General features: G+C 36.0%; 1 protein-coding gene across 3 annotated transcripts in view; it reads right to left on the bottom strand.

The window, feature by feature from the left end:
- Positions 1 to 1,550: 1,550 nt before the first annotated feature.
- MYH11 (myosin heavy chain 11) overlaps positions 1,551 to 13,595 on the bottom strand; it is an 89,942-nt gene continuing 77,897 nt past the window's right edge. For 2 of the 3 annotated variants that reach the window (XM_063430317.1, XM_063430318.1), the window contains 7 exons: positions 13,427 to 13,555; positions 13,225 to 13,313; positions 12,745 to 12,868; positions 12,455 to 12,663; positions 11,017 to 11,125; positions 10,204 to 10,376; positions 1,551 to 2,632 (listed from right to left, as the gene is read on the bottom strand). In XM_063430317.1, the coding sequence (XP_063286387.1) occupies positions 2,491 to 2,632; positions 10,204 to 10,376; positions 11,017 to 11,125; positions 12,455 to 12,663; positions 12,745 to 12,868; positions 13,225 to 13,313; positions 13,427 to 13,555 (975 nt within the window). In that variant the 3' untranslated portion in view covers positions 1,551 to 2,490. Of the gene's footprint in view, positions 2,633 to 5,812; positions 5,846 to 10,203; positions 10,377 to 11,016; positions 11,126 to 12,454; positions 12,664 to 12,744; positions 12,869 to 13,224; positions 13,314 to 13,426; positions 13,556 to 13,595 lie in introns of all 3 variants that reach the window. The other variant, XM_063430319.1, reaches the window with a different exon arrangement.

The following is a 13,595-nucleotide window of genomic DNA, read 5'->3' as shown; positions in this document are numbered from 1 at the left end:
AATACATTAGAGAGCGGTATGTTGCTGTCATCTACAGGCATATCAATTACACTGATTCGTGCTGGGCTCCCCCCAGTTGGCACGGGGATGTTCTGGGGGACCCTGTCACAATCTGTCCAGATCCTGGGAGTCTCTTTTGGGCATCTGCAACAAGAAGCACAACTTTCAGCGCTGCATACAGCTTTAAATGTGCCCCAGCTCACAGAGAGGAGCCACAGGTACTGATTGATATTTGGGACTACCTGGTGTGAGTAGGGATTTAATCCCTGATGACAGCAATCCTGAAATAGGTATTTAAATGCCTATTTAAATAACGATTGCAACTCTCACTCTGAGTGCTGCATGCAGCGCATCTGCCAGTCTGGGGCCACTAAAAATGGCCTGGCTGACAGGGAGGAACAACAGGTATTGATTGATACCTAGGTGTCCTGGTGTGAGCAGGGATTTAACCCTGCTCACACCGCTTTGCAGTCATTGGGAATTTAAAGAGCTTTATACAGTGCTCACTTTGAAGTCTGCATACAGCTCATGTGTCAGTCGTGGGCCACTAAAAAATGCCCCAGCTAACAGGAAGGAGCCCCAGGCATTGATTTATACCTTGAACTCCTTGGTCTGAGCAAGGATTTAATCTTGCTCACACGTTAAAATGTTAGGACATCATGAGGGTCAAGCCTTAGTCTTAACCCCATTGTACACCCATTGTACAGCGCTACGGAATTTGTTGGCGCTATATAAATAATAAAATAATAATAACCAAAAGTACCCGAGTACCAAATTGTTTCAGTTGAAGCATTGCATCTTTTTGTGCCACTGAAGGGATCTCTTTTCACATCAAGGAATGCGGGAAGTCTATGTTGTTTTGTATACCCACATGTGGTATGGCAGAGGTTAAAATCTTGCTTAGTCACGGCAATGTATTCATTTGTTCAGCCAATCATAACCACCCATTGCTGCACAGGCTAATGTATTCTCATTAACCCAAAAAACACAGGAGGTAAGGGCTGTTGGGAACTCTCACTAAGTTAAAACGCTCAAAATGGTGTAAAGCTGAATGGAGAGACAGCACCAGGGGACTCCACAGACTATACCCACTTCAGTGACATGAACATATTAACCCCTTAAGGACACATGACGTGTGACATGTCATGATTCACTTTTATTCCAGAAGTTTGGTCCTTAAGGGGTTAAAGAGCCTAGAGTGTCCCTCTAAGTGTACATTTGATTACAGAGCCTAGAGTGTACCTCTAAGTGTACATTTGATTACAGAACCTAGATTGTCCCTCTAAGTGTTCATTTGATTGCAGAACCTAGAGTGTCCCTCTAAGTGTGCATTTGATTACAGAACCTAGATTGTCCCTCTAAGTGTTCATTTGATTGCAGAACCTAGAGTGTCCCTCTAAGTGTGCATTTGATTACAGAACCTAGAGTGTCCCTCTAAGTGTGCATTTGATTGCAGAACCTAGTGTCCCTCTAAGTGTGCATTTGAGATAAATCTAGTCAGGGACTCTATCATACCCATTTAAATGCTCTTAATGAATAACAAAGACAACTTGCAATAAAATTGAATTTTATTAGATAAGCCAATTCAAAATATTTTTCACTTAAATATAGGTTAGTAACACAACGGACTTGTTAAGGAGACTGCCACTTCTAAAGCAAGAGGAAACACTCAAATACCACCTTGCATCATAACCCCAGAAATGTGTAGCTAATACAGAAGGCCGATACTATAATATCTCGTGCTTTATAAATTTATTAGTGACAGTGGCTTTAGCACAATTCAGGGTGCAGTAGTAAACAGTGTAATACATCAGTTTTAGTTTTAAATAAATCTTTAATATCGGTGATCAGAAAGGCACTTTGTGTATCAGAGGTTAAAAAAAGAAATCTTGTGTGATTAAACATCACAAATAACTCCTGGCACAGTGGGGTAAGGATTTTCATTTATTGGAATGTTAGCCAATGCGGAAAATAAAAATAAAAAATGCTTTTTTTCCCCACAATTTTCTAAAAATGTCAAAGACCTCTAAGGCAGTCCACATACTGCGTACATTTTCACAGGCCTTCTCCAGCCCCTTTATTTTGTGATGTGAAAACTGAAGATGAATCAAGCCATGAAAAAAAGCCCTAGTCTTTGTTAAATATAACTCAAACTATGGACAGCTAAAGATTTGTGCCCTCAAATGCATATTTTCTTTTTGTGTTTTGAGCATGAAGTGTCAAATTGCTGCCACTGTGAAATGTGTTGGGGCTTTCTCTGTATCTAGTAGGTCTTCATAGTCTTGGGAATAACTTGACCTTCTGCCATGGGTCTGTGTTCTTGTAGACTATCATTTGGAAGTCAACGATGAGCATGTGTGTTCTAATGTTCACTCTTCATTGCCAGAGCAGCTTGCAACACTTTGTTACAGGCTTCTCTGGAACTAAAGAGTATAAATAATTTTCTACAAGTGAGGATTCCAAAAGCAGGTGATGTGATAGGGAGTAAAACTACTCGCTAGCTTTTGTTCCGTTGTAATCTGCGTCCCGTATTTCGGCATCCTCTTCCGACCCATCCGCTGTGTTATCTACTGCTCTCCTGCCCCCTGTTGATCGCCGTGCGGGCGCAAAAGAAGATGGTTCATTCCCCCGTCTAAAGAAGGTAAACGGTTGTTAGAGGACATACATCTGGAGTTGCTAATAATTACACATAATCTAACAGAGCTTTCGGTATTGCTGCACAACAGAGCAGAGCATGATTTATCTGCACTGTTTAAACAGCAATTGGTGTTAATATTTAAAGGTGTCAGATTTTCGTTCCCATTTCACTGATAAGTTCACTGAGAAAACAGCTATTCTAAGACACATTGTATGTAAACTTTGTGAGCTAAGGAGTGCTGTGCCACTGAGTTCCCTGTCCGGTTGAGAAGACTATGGTTTAGCCTAGACTAGTAGGTAACAATTGTTTCACTACATATATAATTTCCGAGCTGTACAACTGAATGGTTAGTGCTAAGACCTCAATCACTGAGATGGTGAAACATCTCCCCTTTTTTCTTTATCAATGCATGGAAAACAAGATCCCTTTAACCCCTTAAGGACACATGACATGTCTGACATGTCATGATTCCCTTTTATTCCAGAAGTTTGGTCCTTAAGGGGTTAAGGGCAACAGGACACATACAGAAAATTAAATCATCTATGTAAAAAAAATGAATACATGTTTTCTATGTGTGCATCCTACGTGTTGTAAGAATTCATAGGGCACTTTGCCTTATAGAAGTATTTTTGACTGCATACAAGTCTTGGTTACAGGTATGTTGATTCAGTCACCTTAGTATATTTCTTTATGATGTCAAAATGATCATTGTGTAGTCTAGTGGTTGAATGTAATTCTGCTGATCTGGCTAACTCCTCATGTTCAATACACTCTGATATGTTTTGGAGGCCAAAACGAGTAATTTCACAGCCAGACAAGTGTTTACTCGTAAATAAAACATGGAATCAAAGCTTTGAGAACTGATATAGATTACCGTAGTAAAAACAAAAACAAATACATTGGTGCAATAAATAAAATGTTTAATAAAATGTTTAACCCCTTAAGGAACAAACTTCGGGAATAAAAGGGAATCATGACATGTCACACATGCCATGTGTCCTTAAGGGGTTAACCTTGGTATGCACAGTATGTTACCAGTGATCAAGGAAACACAAATTCGATTTCTGACAATAGTTCCTTTAAATATTACTTTCTTGAGCAGAACAATCATTACCAGAGTATATTTTACAGACATGACAAGATTACCCTACAGTAATGAAAAAAGGCACAGATGTGGTTAGTGTACAGTAGATATTTTGGGGTTGTGATAGTAGATTGTATGAAAGGTACAGTGTTCTGCATGCGTTTTCTGTATTAATAGGTCTTTGAGTTACTGGGTAGACCATGCAAAGATATTTCTGATGCAGTTAATAAAATGCAATATTATTGGCCTGTTTCTAAAACTGTACGTGATATTAGAGATTGGTATATTTTATATGCCTGTGAAATCTACTAGACAACTGCAAAATACCACTGAGTTACTCGATCGGGTTTTCCAGAATACGAAGCATACTTGCCAATTCTGACAAGTATAAAGTTTGGACATAAGGGGGCAGCTGGGCATTGAGCCAGTTTAGGGACATGTCAATGACAAATGACATCATTAATGACCCTCATGACTTCAACCTCTTGGACCTTCTTGAAAGCCAGCAAATATGATGAGTATACATGGCTGAAATAAGACTTGCAGTTCTGTTTTTTTTTTTTAATTATGCCTAGAACAAACAGAATCACAGGGCAGAAATACTAAAGTTTGAGAGGTTGTTTGACTTGATTTTGCAGTTCTGGGTTATCTCCATCTTGGCCCATAAATATAGAATTTGTTTGTGGCTCTCAAATGATGTAATTTATTTGTCTATGCTTTGCAATTAAAGGCTAATTTACAAATTCTACATGCATAACATCTAAATGTTATCTTTCTCATTTGCCTACAGATAAAAAAAAGCATTTTTTTTTCAACTGTAGGTCTGCATTCTGTTATAAGAGTTACGAACATATCTGGTAAATGTAAATGAATCACAATTTTCCACAAGGGTCAACAGGAAAACTTGGGATTCCGTAAATAGAGTTATGTTCATTTCTTGTAAAATAATCCAGCACTTAATCTAGTAATCTAGTGAGAATTGATCCCTTTTAGGGTTCTCCTCTCGTCTGTTCAAAACTAATCCATCCAGCACTTCGTCCATAAAGGCTGTAATCCTGAATACTTTTTACTGTTTCTATAAAGAAATTATTAGCAATCTGTAACTAAGTGTAGTAATTAGCAAAGTGAAAACCTCAATTTCTTACAGCCTTCAAAAACAAGAACCCTAAATGAATTATTCCACCATCGAAGAAGAACCGCTGTGTGTATGTGTATACATTTACAGAGAGAAAGGTGGAATAACATGTTAAAACAGGTTTATTGTCTCGTTTCCATTCATATGTACAGATAAACTGCACAAGTTATGGTGATCTCTCTAAAACAGATGTGTGGTGACAACAAATATTCATTATATGTTTATAAAGGGGGGTGTCATTGACAAACGGGGTTCTGCACTTAATTGTGAATTGTCAGGAATTCAGAGTGTTTAGACCAAAATAATCAGATTGGGGGAAAAAATTCTAAGTCAGCTATGTTTTTAATTCAGTTATTTTGGTTTAAAAAAATAATAGTGATTTCCCAAAAATTCATGGTTTTGTGAACGACCCTGCAAGTATTATGGTTTTCCGCTCCCTTTTTCTAAATTAAATGGTTGGGACTTAATTATGTGCCCATCTTCATGCATAACTTAAAAGACATTAAATTTTTTGGATGAGAGTTTGTCATGTGTTGGGTAAAGTTAGTTATGTGCATTTTTCCCATCTTGGTTCTGAAAAGTGAAAATCGTTAGTTTTCTTCATTAAAATATCCGTTTGGTAGATTAGATATGTATTAATATAAGGATGTCCAAGCCTTCAGATTTTGCAGGAAGAAGGTGAATAGTTAAAGAAGCATTGTATGTTCCCCAAATCCATTTTTATCCTTTTTTTATTTGAGAAAATCCTTGAAAAATCAATTTTATTTTTGTTTTTACATTTTTTTCATTTTCATCAAGTTGTATTTTTTTTTTTTGTGTCAACTATAGTAATTAAAAGAAAAGCTGTATATCAGACAAATTTGTGTTAAACATACAATGCTTATTTAATAAGCTATAAGGGGAACCTGGAATAATTGGGAGAATGGAGTAGCTGCAAAATTGAAGGCGTGGGTACCTGCTTAGTCATTGCGTTGTATCCTGTGTCCCTCTGAAATAGAAAGATTCTGCAGCTGTTATATTTTGCTCACAGAAATAAGTTATTATATATATAATATATATATATAATATTAGTGAACAGCAAAAAAAAAAGGTTCATTTTATAAAATGTGGAATTCTTTGGGAGATAAACAGTACTGGACATCATCATAATTAAAAAAAAAAAAAAGTGCCTTGCGGATATATTGCACCCATTTTAATGTCCAAAATACTATTTTTGGTGCAGAGATAGAATCTGAGTGGCTGTTGCGCCTGTTTAGTTAACAATGCTTTTGATATGCAGTGCAGCACAAATTTTGATATAATGAAATAAAAAAGTATAGCTTCAGGGCTGTGCTGCATTAAATGAAAACTAATGATTGCCTATTATATTTTAATGATTACATTCCTTAAGTATACGCAGGGCCGGATGAACATCATGAGCACCTGTACCACTTTAACAAAACTATAAACATGACTGGCTCTAAATATGATACAAATTGTTGCTTATATGTACACATATATATATTGTGTGTGTGTATGTGTGTAGGTATATGTATGTGTACATGTGTATTTGTGTGTGTGTATGTCTAAAGGCATGTCTGTGTTTTTGTGTACAGTAACTGCAGAAGTGTGTGTTTGTAACAGTGTGGGCAGCACTATGTGTAGTAGTTTACGTATGTGTAGTAGTGTGTGTATTGTCGGTAGCAGCATATGTGTATGTAAATGTGATAAAAATTGTTGCATATATGTACACATACATATAGTGTGTGTAGGTATATGTATGTGTAGTATGTGTAGTTGTGTGTGTGTCTGATGGCATGTCTGTGTGTATCAGTGTGTTTGTGAACAGTATGTGTGCAAAATGTGGGGGGGGGGGGGTTTAAACCGTGTTGGGAGCAGCATGTGTAGCAGAATATGTGTGTTTGTGAACAGTATGTGTGCAAAATGTGTTTTGTTTTTTTTAACCGTGTTGGCAGCAGCATGTGTAGCAGAATATGTGTGTGTGTGTGTGTGTGTGTGTGTGTAATGTGGGTAGCAGGATGTGTAGTAATGTGTATTTGTGTGTGGGAAGCAGTATGTGCAGTTATGTGTGTGTGTGTGTGTGTGTAGTGTGGGTAGCAATGTGTATTTGTGTGTGTAGTGTGGGTAGCAGGATCTTTAGCAATGTGTTTGTGTATAATGTGGGTAGCAGTATGTGTAGCAATGTGTATTTGTGTGTGTGTGTAATGTGGGTAGCAGTATGTGTAGCAATGTGTATTTGTGTGTGTGTGTGTAGTGTGGGTAGCAGTATGTGTAGCAATGTGTATTTGTGTGTGTGTAGGATGGGTAGAAATATGTGTAGCAATGTGTATTTGTGTGTGTGTGTATGTATATATTAAGGCCCCAGTTCTCTTCTCTCTCCCTTCTGGAGATCACTGTGTTCAATCTAATGGCCATGCACAAACCAGGCTCCCTCAGCATGTACCGTTCAGCAATCACCTTGGGCAGCATGCAGAATAGGCGCCTCCATCAGGCATGTGTCTATAGGCAGATGCTTACTCTGCTTAATGGGAAATCCGGCCCTAAGTATACTTTTTGTAAACCTGATCAAATAAATAAGCAACACATCCCATTATTTGTAATTTATTGTTTTGTTATGCTATGCCAGCTATCACAAAACATTGCTGTGTTTTTTCTGTACTGATTTTTATTTCACTAAAGTGAAAATTGTCAGAAATTGTCAGTGAAATATTTTTTTTTGCATTTTTCCAATTTCTGTTCTTTTGTTCTATAATTCAGTTTTAATTCACTTTGGATTCTTTACAAGGCACACGTTAGTAAATAACCCTGCTAGTGTGTTTTGGTAATTGAGCGCTAACTATGGTAAGGGTTACATTATTTTAAAAGAGAAGCTTAAAAGAGTCAATAAACACTTAAAAGCCATGTTTAATCTGTAAAAATAGGTCATTTGGCAAGTGCAACTGCAAGAAAAAAAATAACTGCCATTACATAACATAATCTTTTGTCTGATTTGTTTGACTTAAACCCTTCACTTGTACTAAATTTAATGACATTTACTATATAAGGAAAAAAATTACAACACTCTGGAAAACTATTTGGCAGCAATTTTTGGCACACAAGAATCCCAAGATAGTGTGTTCTAATAAGGGATTTGAAGTGGTAAAATTGGGGAATAATAAACAAGAATGACCTCAAGAGCTCTGCAGTTACTGCTTTAAAAAAAATCTAATTTAGAAATTTCTTGGTCCTAATTTCCTTTCCCACGATTACAATGATTTATTTTTTAGGGGGGGCAAGGAGGGATGTTTTATACTCTGTGGAAATAACCAAATTCAAACAATAATTAGTATTAAAATTGGTATATGTGTTTTTTGTTTTGTTTTTTAGAAGTACAGATGCCACATACCGAATTGTAAAGACTAACAAAATACAGATAATTGAGTAAATATATATAATTTGCGATGATAGCTATACATTGGAAAATGCAGGACTTTAGTCATAAAGTGGATTAATTAGTGTATTCCTTTTTTCCAATTCCATATTTATAGCCACATGACCTTCAAGTGTTCTGATCTACTTCAGAATTGTCTATTCCTTTTTTTGAACTAAGATATTAAATTATCATATTATATATATTTTCCTAATGATGTCTCCGTTTTCACTAACATTATCTGTAATTCCTACATTGATTTATCCATTAATTGCCATTTCAAATGAAAGAGGTTTTCGCATGTTCTCCTTCACTTAAACATTTTGCTTTCTGTGATGTACAAACAAAATGCCTAATTCTACACACAATATATAAAGGAATTTATTTATTTTTGCTTAATAAGGCTGTCTTTGTTGTGACATCATCAATTTCACATCATATTGTACTGAATGTTTTTATATTGTTACATAATAATGTCATAGCAGTACACATTTTTCATCCTCTATATATTAAAAAAAAAACTGCAAATATTGCCTTTAAATTAATTTTGACATTATTACATGTTCAGTTTACATTATGTAATTGTTCTTTTCATTTTTGGACCAACTTCCAAAAAAATGTTTTATATGTCTGAAACTAAATTACAACTGGGATTCAATCAACTGTATGCTAATACTTCTAAATTATTAAAGTTGATTTTTACGTAGAATTTAGATTTATTCTTATTTTATTGATTTTGGAAGATCTGTAGGGGGCAGTGTCACCACTATAGACAGTGTTAAAATTCCATTATTACCATTATATCATATAATGATTCAAGATAAAATTCTGATTAGACCTATACCTTTCCCGTACCTTTTACCAACCTATTGAAACTTTAAGTAGATCTGTCAGGGCCGAGATTATGGATAGTATGGGTAAACATTTTCAGTTGAAATCTATTTTTTTGCAAGCACATGTCATTCCATCTTGATGGAAACACAGCAAAGGCAAATTATTCACACCAATTTCACAGTAAGCAAAAGCACTGGAATGACCAATGTACCCAGTACATGTTGTATGACTGGTAGAAGAATGGACCAGCAAGAGTCTAAACAAAATAAATGACCTCTACAAAGTCTTCCATAAAAAGAAAAATGGAAGACCTGAATACAGAAAGATTAAAAAAATATATAGATATGTTTTGGTTATATTCAGGCTTATTCATATAGGAAATAATCTCACCCATGACAGGCCCACTTTAAGATCCGATATCAAAAATCCATATCAATTTAATATTGTTGGATAAGCTTTTCAAATGATTTAATTTTTTTGGGATGAACTTTTACAATTATTTAATTTTACGGAAAAATATTAGAATTTTGTAATATTGTGATATTTTGTGATATATTGATATATGTTTTATGTATGATTTATATTTTGTTATTTTAACATTTGGAAAAAAATAGTTTTAACAGTTTATCTAAAAACATGAAATCATTTGAAACGCTAATCGATTAATTTTAAATCGAGGCCTAAGACTTTGATTTAATAAGCCTTCCAGATGATTCAATATTTTTGGAAAAACCTTCCAAATGATTTATCTGCAAAAATGTCCATAGCCATTAAGTGTGATTTATGCAGATAAATCTTGGAAGTTTTTCCAACAGTATTTAAACATTTGAAAAGCTTATTAACCCCTTAAGGACACATGACATGTGTGACATGTCATGATTCCCTTTTATTCCAGAAGTTTGGTCCTTAAGGGGTTAAAGCAAGGCCTAAGTTATATAGGTCTAATGCTCTGTACATTTACTGTAGCAGCTTTTTAATGTAATTTCATGGTGTGTTATACTTTCTACAGGTTAATTGGTGGACCAGATCACGTTTTGCAGTGTACGTTAAACTGCTGGATTTTTAAAAAAAAAGAATAAATCATTTAAATTAGATCAACCCACCTGAGTTTGCTCTTTAGTGCACCGAGTTCTCTGGTCAGCGTATCGTTACTTTCAGTTGCCTCATCCAACTCTCGCTGTAGTTTTCTGCGAGACGCGTTGATACGTTGAGATTCTTCCTCTGCCTCTTCCAATTGTCTCTTCAGCTGTTTCTGCCTAACATTGCCTTTCTCAGCCTGAGGGGACACAGAGACAGTTTTGTGGCATTCGTTCTTCAGGCCACCAGTAATTTTCCATAATAACAAAAGCTCACAAATTAATTTACACGAGAGAACTAACACAAAACAAACATTTGACCAGAGCTTAATTTCAAGTTTTTCCCTACTAGCCAAGCCTTAAAAGTTACTTGCCAGTACAGGCCTGGAGGGACCATGGCATACTCACCGGGGCAAAATTTCCCTTGGCAAGGCTAATGGCAAGTATCACTTTTAATCCCTTTTAGGACCATCTCAGACATACTTTAGCTCCAGCGCAAAATTCTTATTGCCTCTGCTGGAAGGCTGTTTCAAGAATCCATAAATTCTGAATACATTTTTGCATACATAGTAAATTTGTTTGGGACTTTTTGGGAAAAAAAAAATATTTCCAAATGCCCTGTGCTGCCTTTCTTAGGAGCTGGTCTTTTGTGTGGACCCCTCAAAGCAATTTATTAGATTGGAGCAAGAAGGACACTAAGGTATAAAGAGTGAAAGAAAAGTTAAGTTAACCATAATACCAGTAAGAAAAATCTCAAAATGTTTTTTTTTTTACAGAGTAGTAGTGAGCGATGGCAATGCATTATTCAGTTCTGAGACCCCCAAACCGCGAACAACTTACCTGGTCTTTGTACTGCTCTGCTTGTTTCCGTTCATCTTCCACTTGCAATAGAGCTTCCTTAAGCTTTTTGTCTTTTTGGCGCAATGTTTTCACTGTTGATGTTTTGTCTCTGTAAAAGGATGAAGTGAATTTAATGCCATTACTGATATAGAATTATTCCATAGCATTAACTATTTAAATAAACTGAGGAGAAATATTGAAATATTTGCTAAATATTTAGCCTAGGGTGATTTAAAAACTGAACTATAAAATTTAGGCCAAAAAGCCAAGATGGAAAATAGCTAGTAATATTTTATTGTATTACTTAATAAATATTGTGGCATAACTTTTTTTGTAATGTATTTAATAGACACAAAGGGGAACTTTCATTTCAGGGGTGTGAGTGGGGGTATGGCAGGGACGGAGCTGTTCTGAGAAATTTAAGGTGACTTACCGTTAGCTAGTTGTACAACTAAAATGTAACTTAGAACAAGAGTATTAATACTGTGGAGCACTGTTACACACTCAGATACACCAACAATATGGAGCTCTTAGAAAAGATGGATATTGGTAAAGAAAAGAGGGACAGAGGGACGTTGCCTAAAATATGTATTGTCCCTTCTATATAGGCACACTTGAGAGGTATGGTAATTTTGTGGAAGAAAACTGATAAACAGTGCGATGCATATATAGAAAAAATATGAGTGTATATGGGGTGGACCAAAATTCAGAGTAGGATTTAACAGCTAAATAACGTATTTGTTCGTAGTTTAGTTATTTTGTTGCAGGTACATAATAAACCTTGTGAGTCTTCCGAGATTCATCATGGGTAATTTCACGAAGGAACAACAAGTAAAAATAGTGGAATTTTATTTTCAAAATGGCAGGTCCATTATTTTGATGCAAAAATAAAATTGTCCTGAAATTTAGTTTCAACAGGATCGGGCTACTGCCCATACAGCCAGGGCCACAATAGACTTCCTTAGACAATTGTTTGGCAAGCGGATAATTTCAAGAAATTCTCAGCATAATTGGCCGCCATGTTTGCCTGACCTTTCAGCTACCGATTACTTCCTGTGGGGATATCTGAAGGAGCGGCTGTACACTAACAAACCGCATACACTTGAGCAACTCAAGTACAATATCCGTGCAGAAATTCGAGCGTTAGTGCCTGAAACATTAACTAATGTTATAAACAATGCAATCGAAAGAGCCGACTTTGCAAGGCTGCAAATTAAGTTCATTTTAAACATGTCATCTTCCGTACCAAGTCAAACAAGTCTACATACATTAAGCATTCATTGTATGTAATATCATTGAAATTGGTTCATTAATAGACAAGTTATTGACTCCTCAAACCCTACTCTGAATGTTGGCTCTCCTTGTATATATGTGTGTATATATTTATATATATATATATATATATATATATATAAATATGTATGTAGATAATTTGTACCTGGCTTCTTGTTCTAATTGTTCCTCGAGCTGTGAGATCTTGGCTTCCAGAGCAGAAATTGTGGACTTAAATTTGGATTTGACACTTCCCTCCATTTCTTGCAATTTACTCTTTAGTTCCTTGTTCTGTCTCTCCAGCTGCTGCCGTGCGCTCTCATTCTTTTGTGCGGTGCCACGTTCTGCTGCTAGCTCGTTGGTTATTTGTTCTGTCTGAAAAGGGAGAACATCATCTTCTGTAACCGAATGTGAAAGAAATCAATACACTATGATTATAGTCTGTCTGATGCTTACCTGTTGCACAGCTTTTCTCATACGGTCGCTCATTCCCTCCATATTAGTTTGTTCCTCTTCAAGCTCTTCTTCTAGCTGAGCAATTCTTGCTTCCAGGCGACGTTTGTCATCCTGGAGGGCAGATCTAAACATTGCGGAGGGAATAAAAAAGTCAAATTACATTTATAGCCGAATGTCATTTCAAGTACTATGACACATTAGCTCCTTGCAAAGGCTCGGAAGCCTGGAGCTCCCTGTCTCCGGGTTAATGAACTCTGGTTGCAGTAATTTGCAAAACATACAATATTTTTTTGTTTGTTAAACTAGAACTCAGTGGAGCTATTATATGGGAGTTATTGGTTACCATGTTTTGTAGACTATCAGTAAGAATAATGATTAGAATAAGGACTTCTGCATGGTCCTTTCGCAAATAAAGTGTGACATTTGTGAAATGGACCTGAGTACTACAATTCTCTCTCTCTCTCTCTACAGCCATCTTACTTTCCAGATGTACTTCCAGCCAGTTCTTCTGCAAGTTCTTCTTTCTCTAGCTCTGATTGTTTTCTTGCCCTCTCAGCTGCAGCAAGGTCCTGGGAGAATAAATATATATCTTAGGCTTTGCAACTATATATAGAGGTTTCTTTTTGTACTTCAAATCAACATGTTAACGGGACATGTTCAACTATATTGATTAAATAGCTACCTCTTGCAGTTGTATAAGTTCAGCTTCTAAGCTCTTTGCTTTCTTTTCATTTTCTCTTGCAGTTGCAAATATTTCTTCCCTGGCTGTACGTGCATCATCGAGATCTCTTTGGAAGTCCTTCATCTGAGCCTGAAATATATGTCAAATTGTGTTAAAAATTATGCTACGC

Source organism: Pelobates fuscus, chromosome 8 (assembly GCF_036172605.1).
Source record: "Pelobates fuscus isolate aPelFus1 chromosome 8, aPelFus1.pri, whole genome shotgun sequence".
NCBI classification, from domain to species: Eukaryota; Metazoa; Chordata; class Amphibia; order Anura; family Pelobatidae; genus Pelobates; species Pelobates fuscus.
Note: the sequence above shows the minus strand (reverse complement) of the source record. Positions and strands in the feature narration are given on the sequence as shown.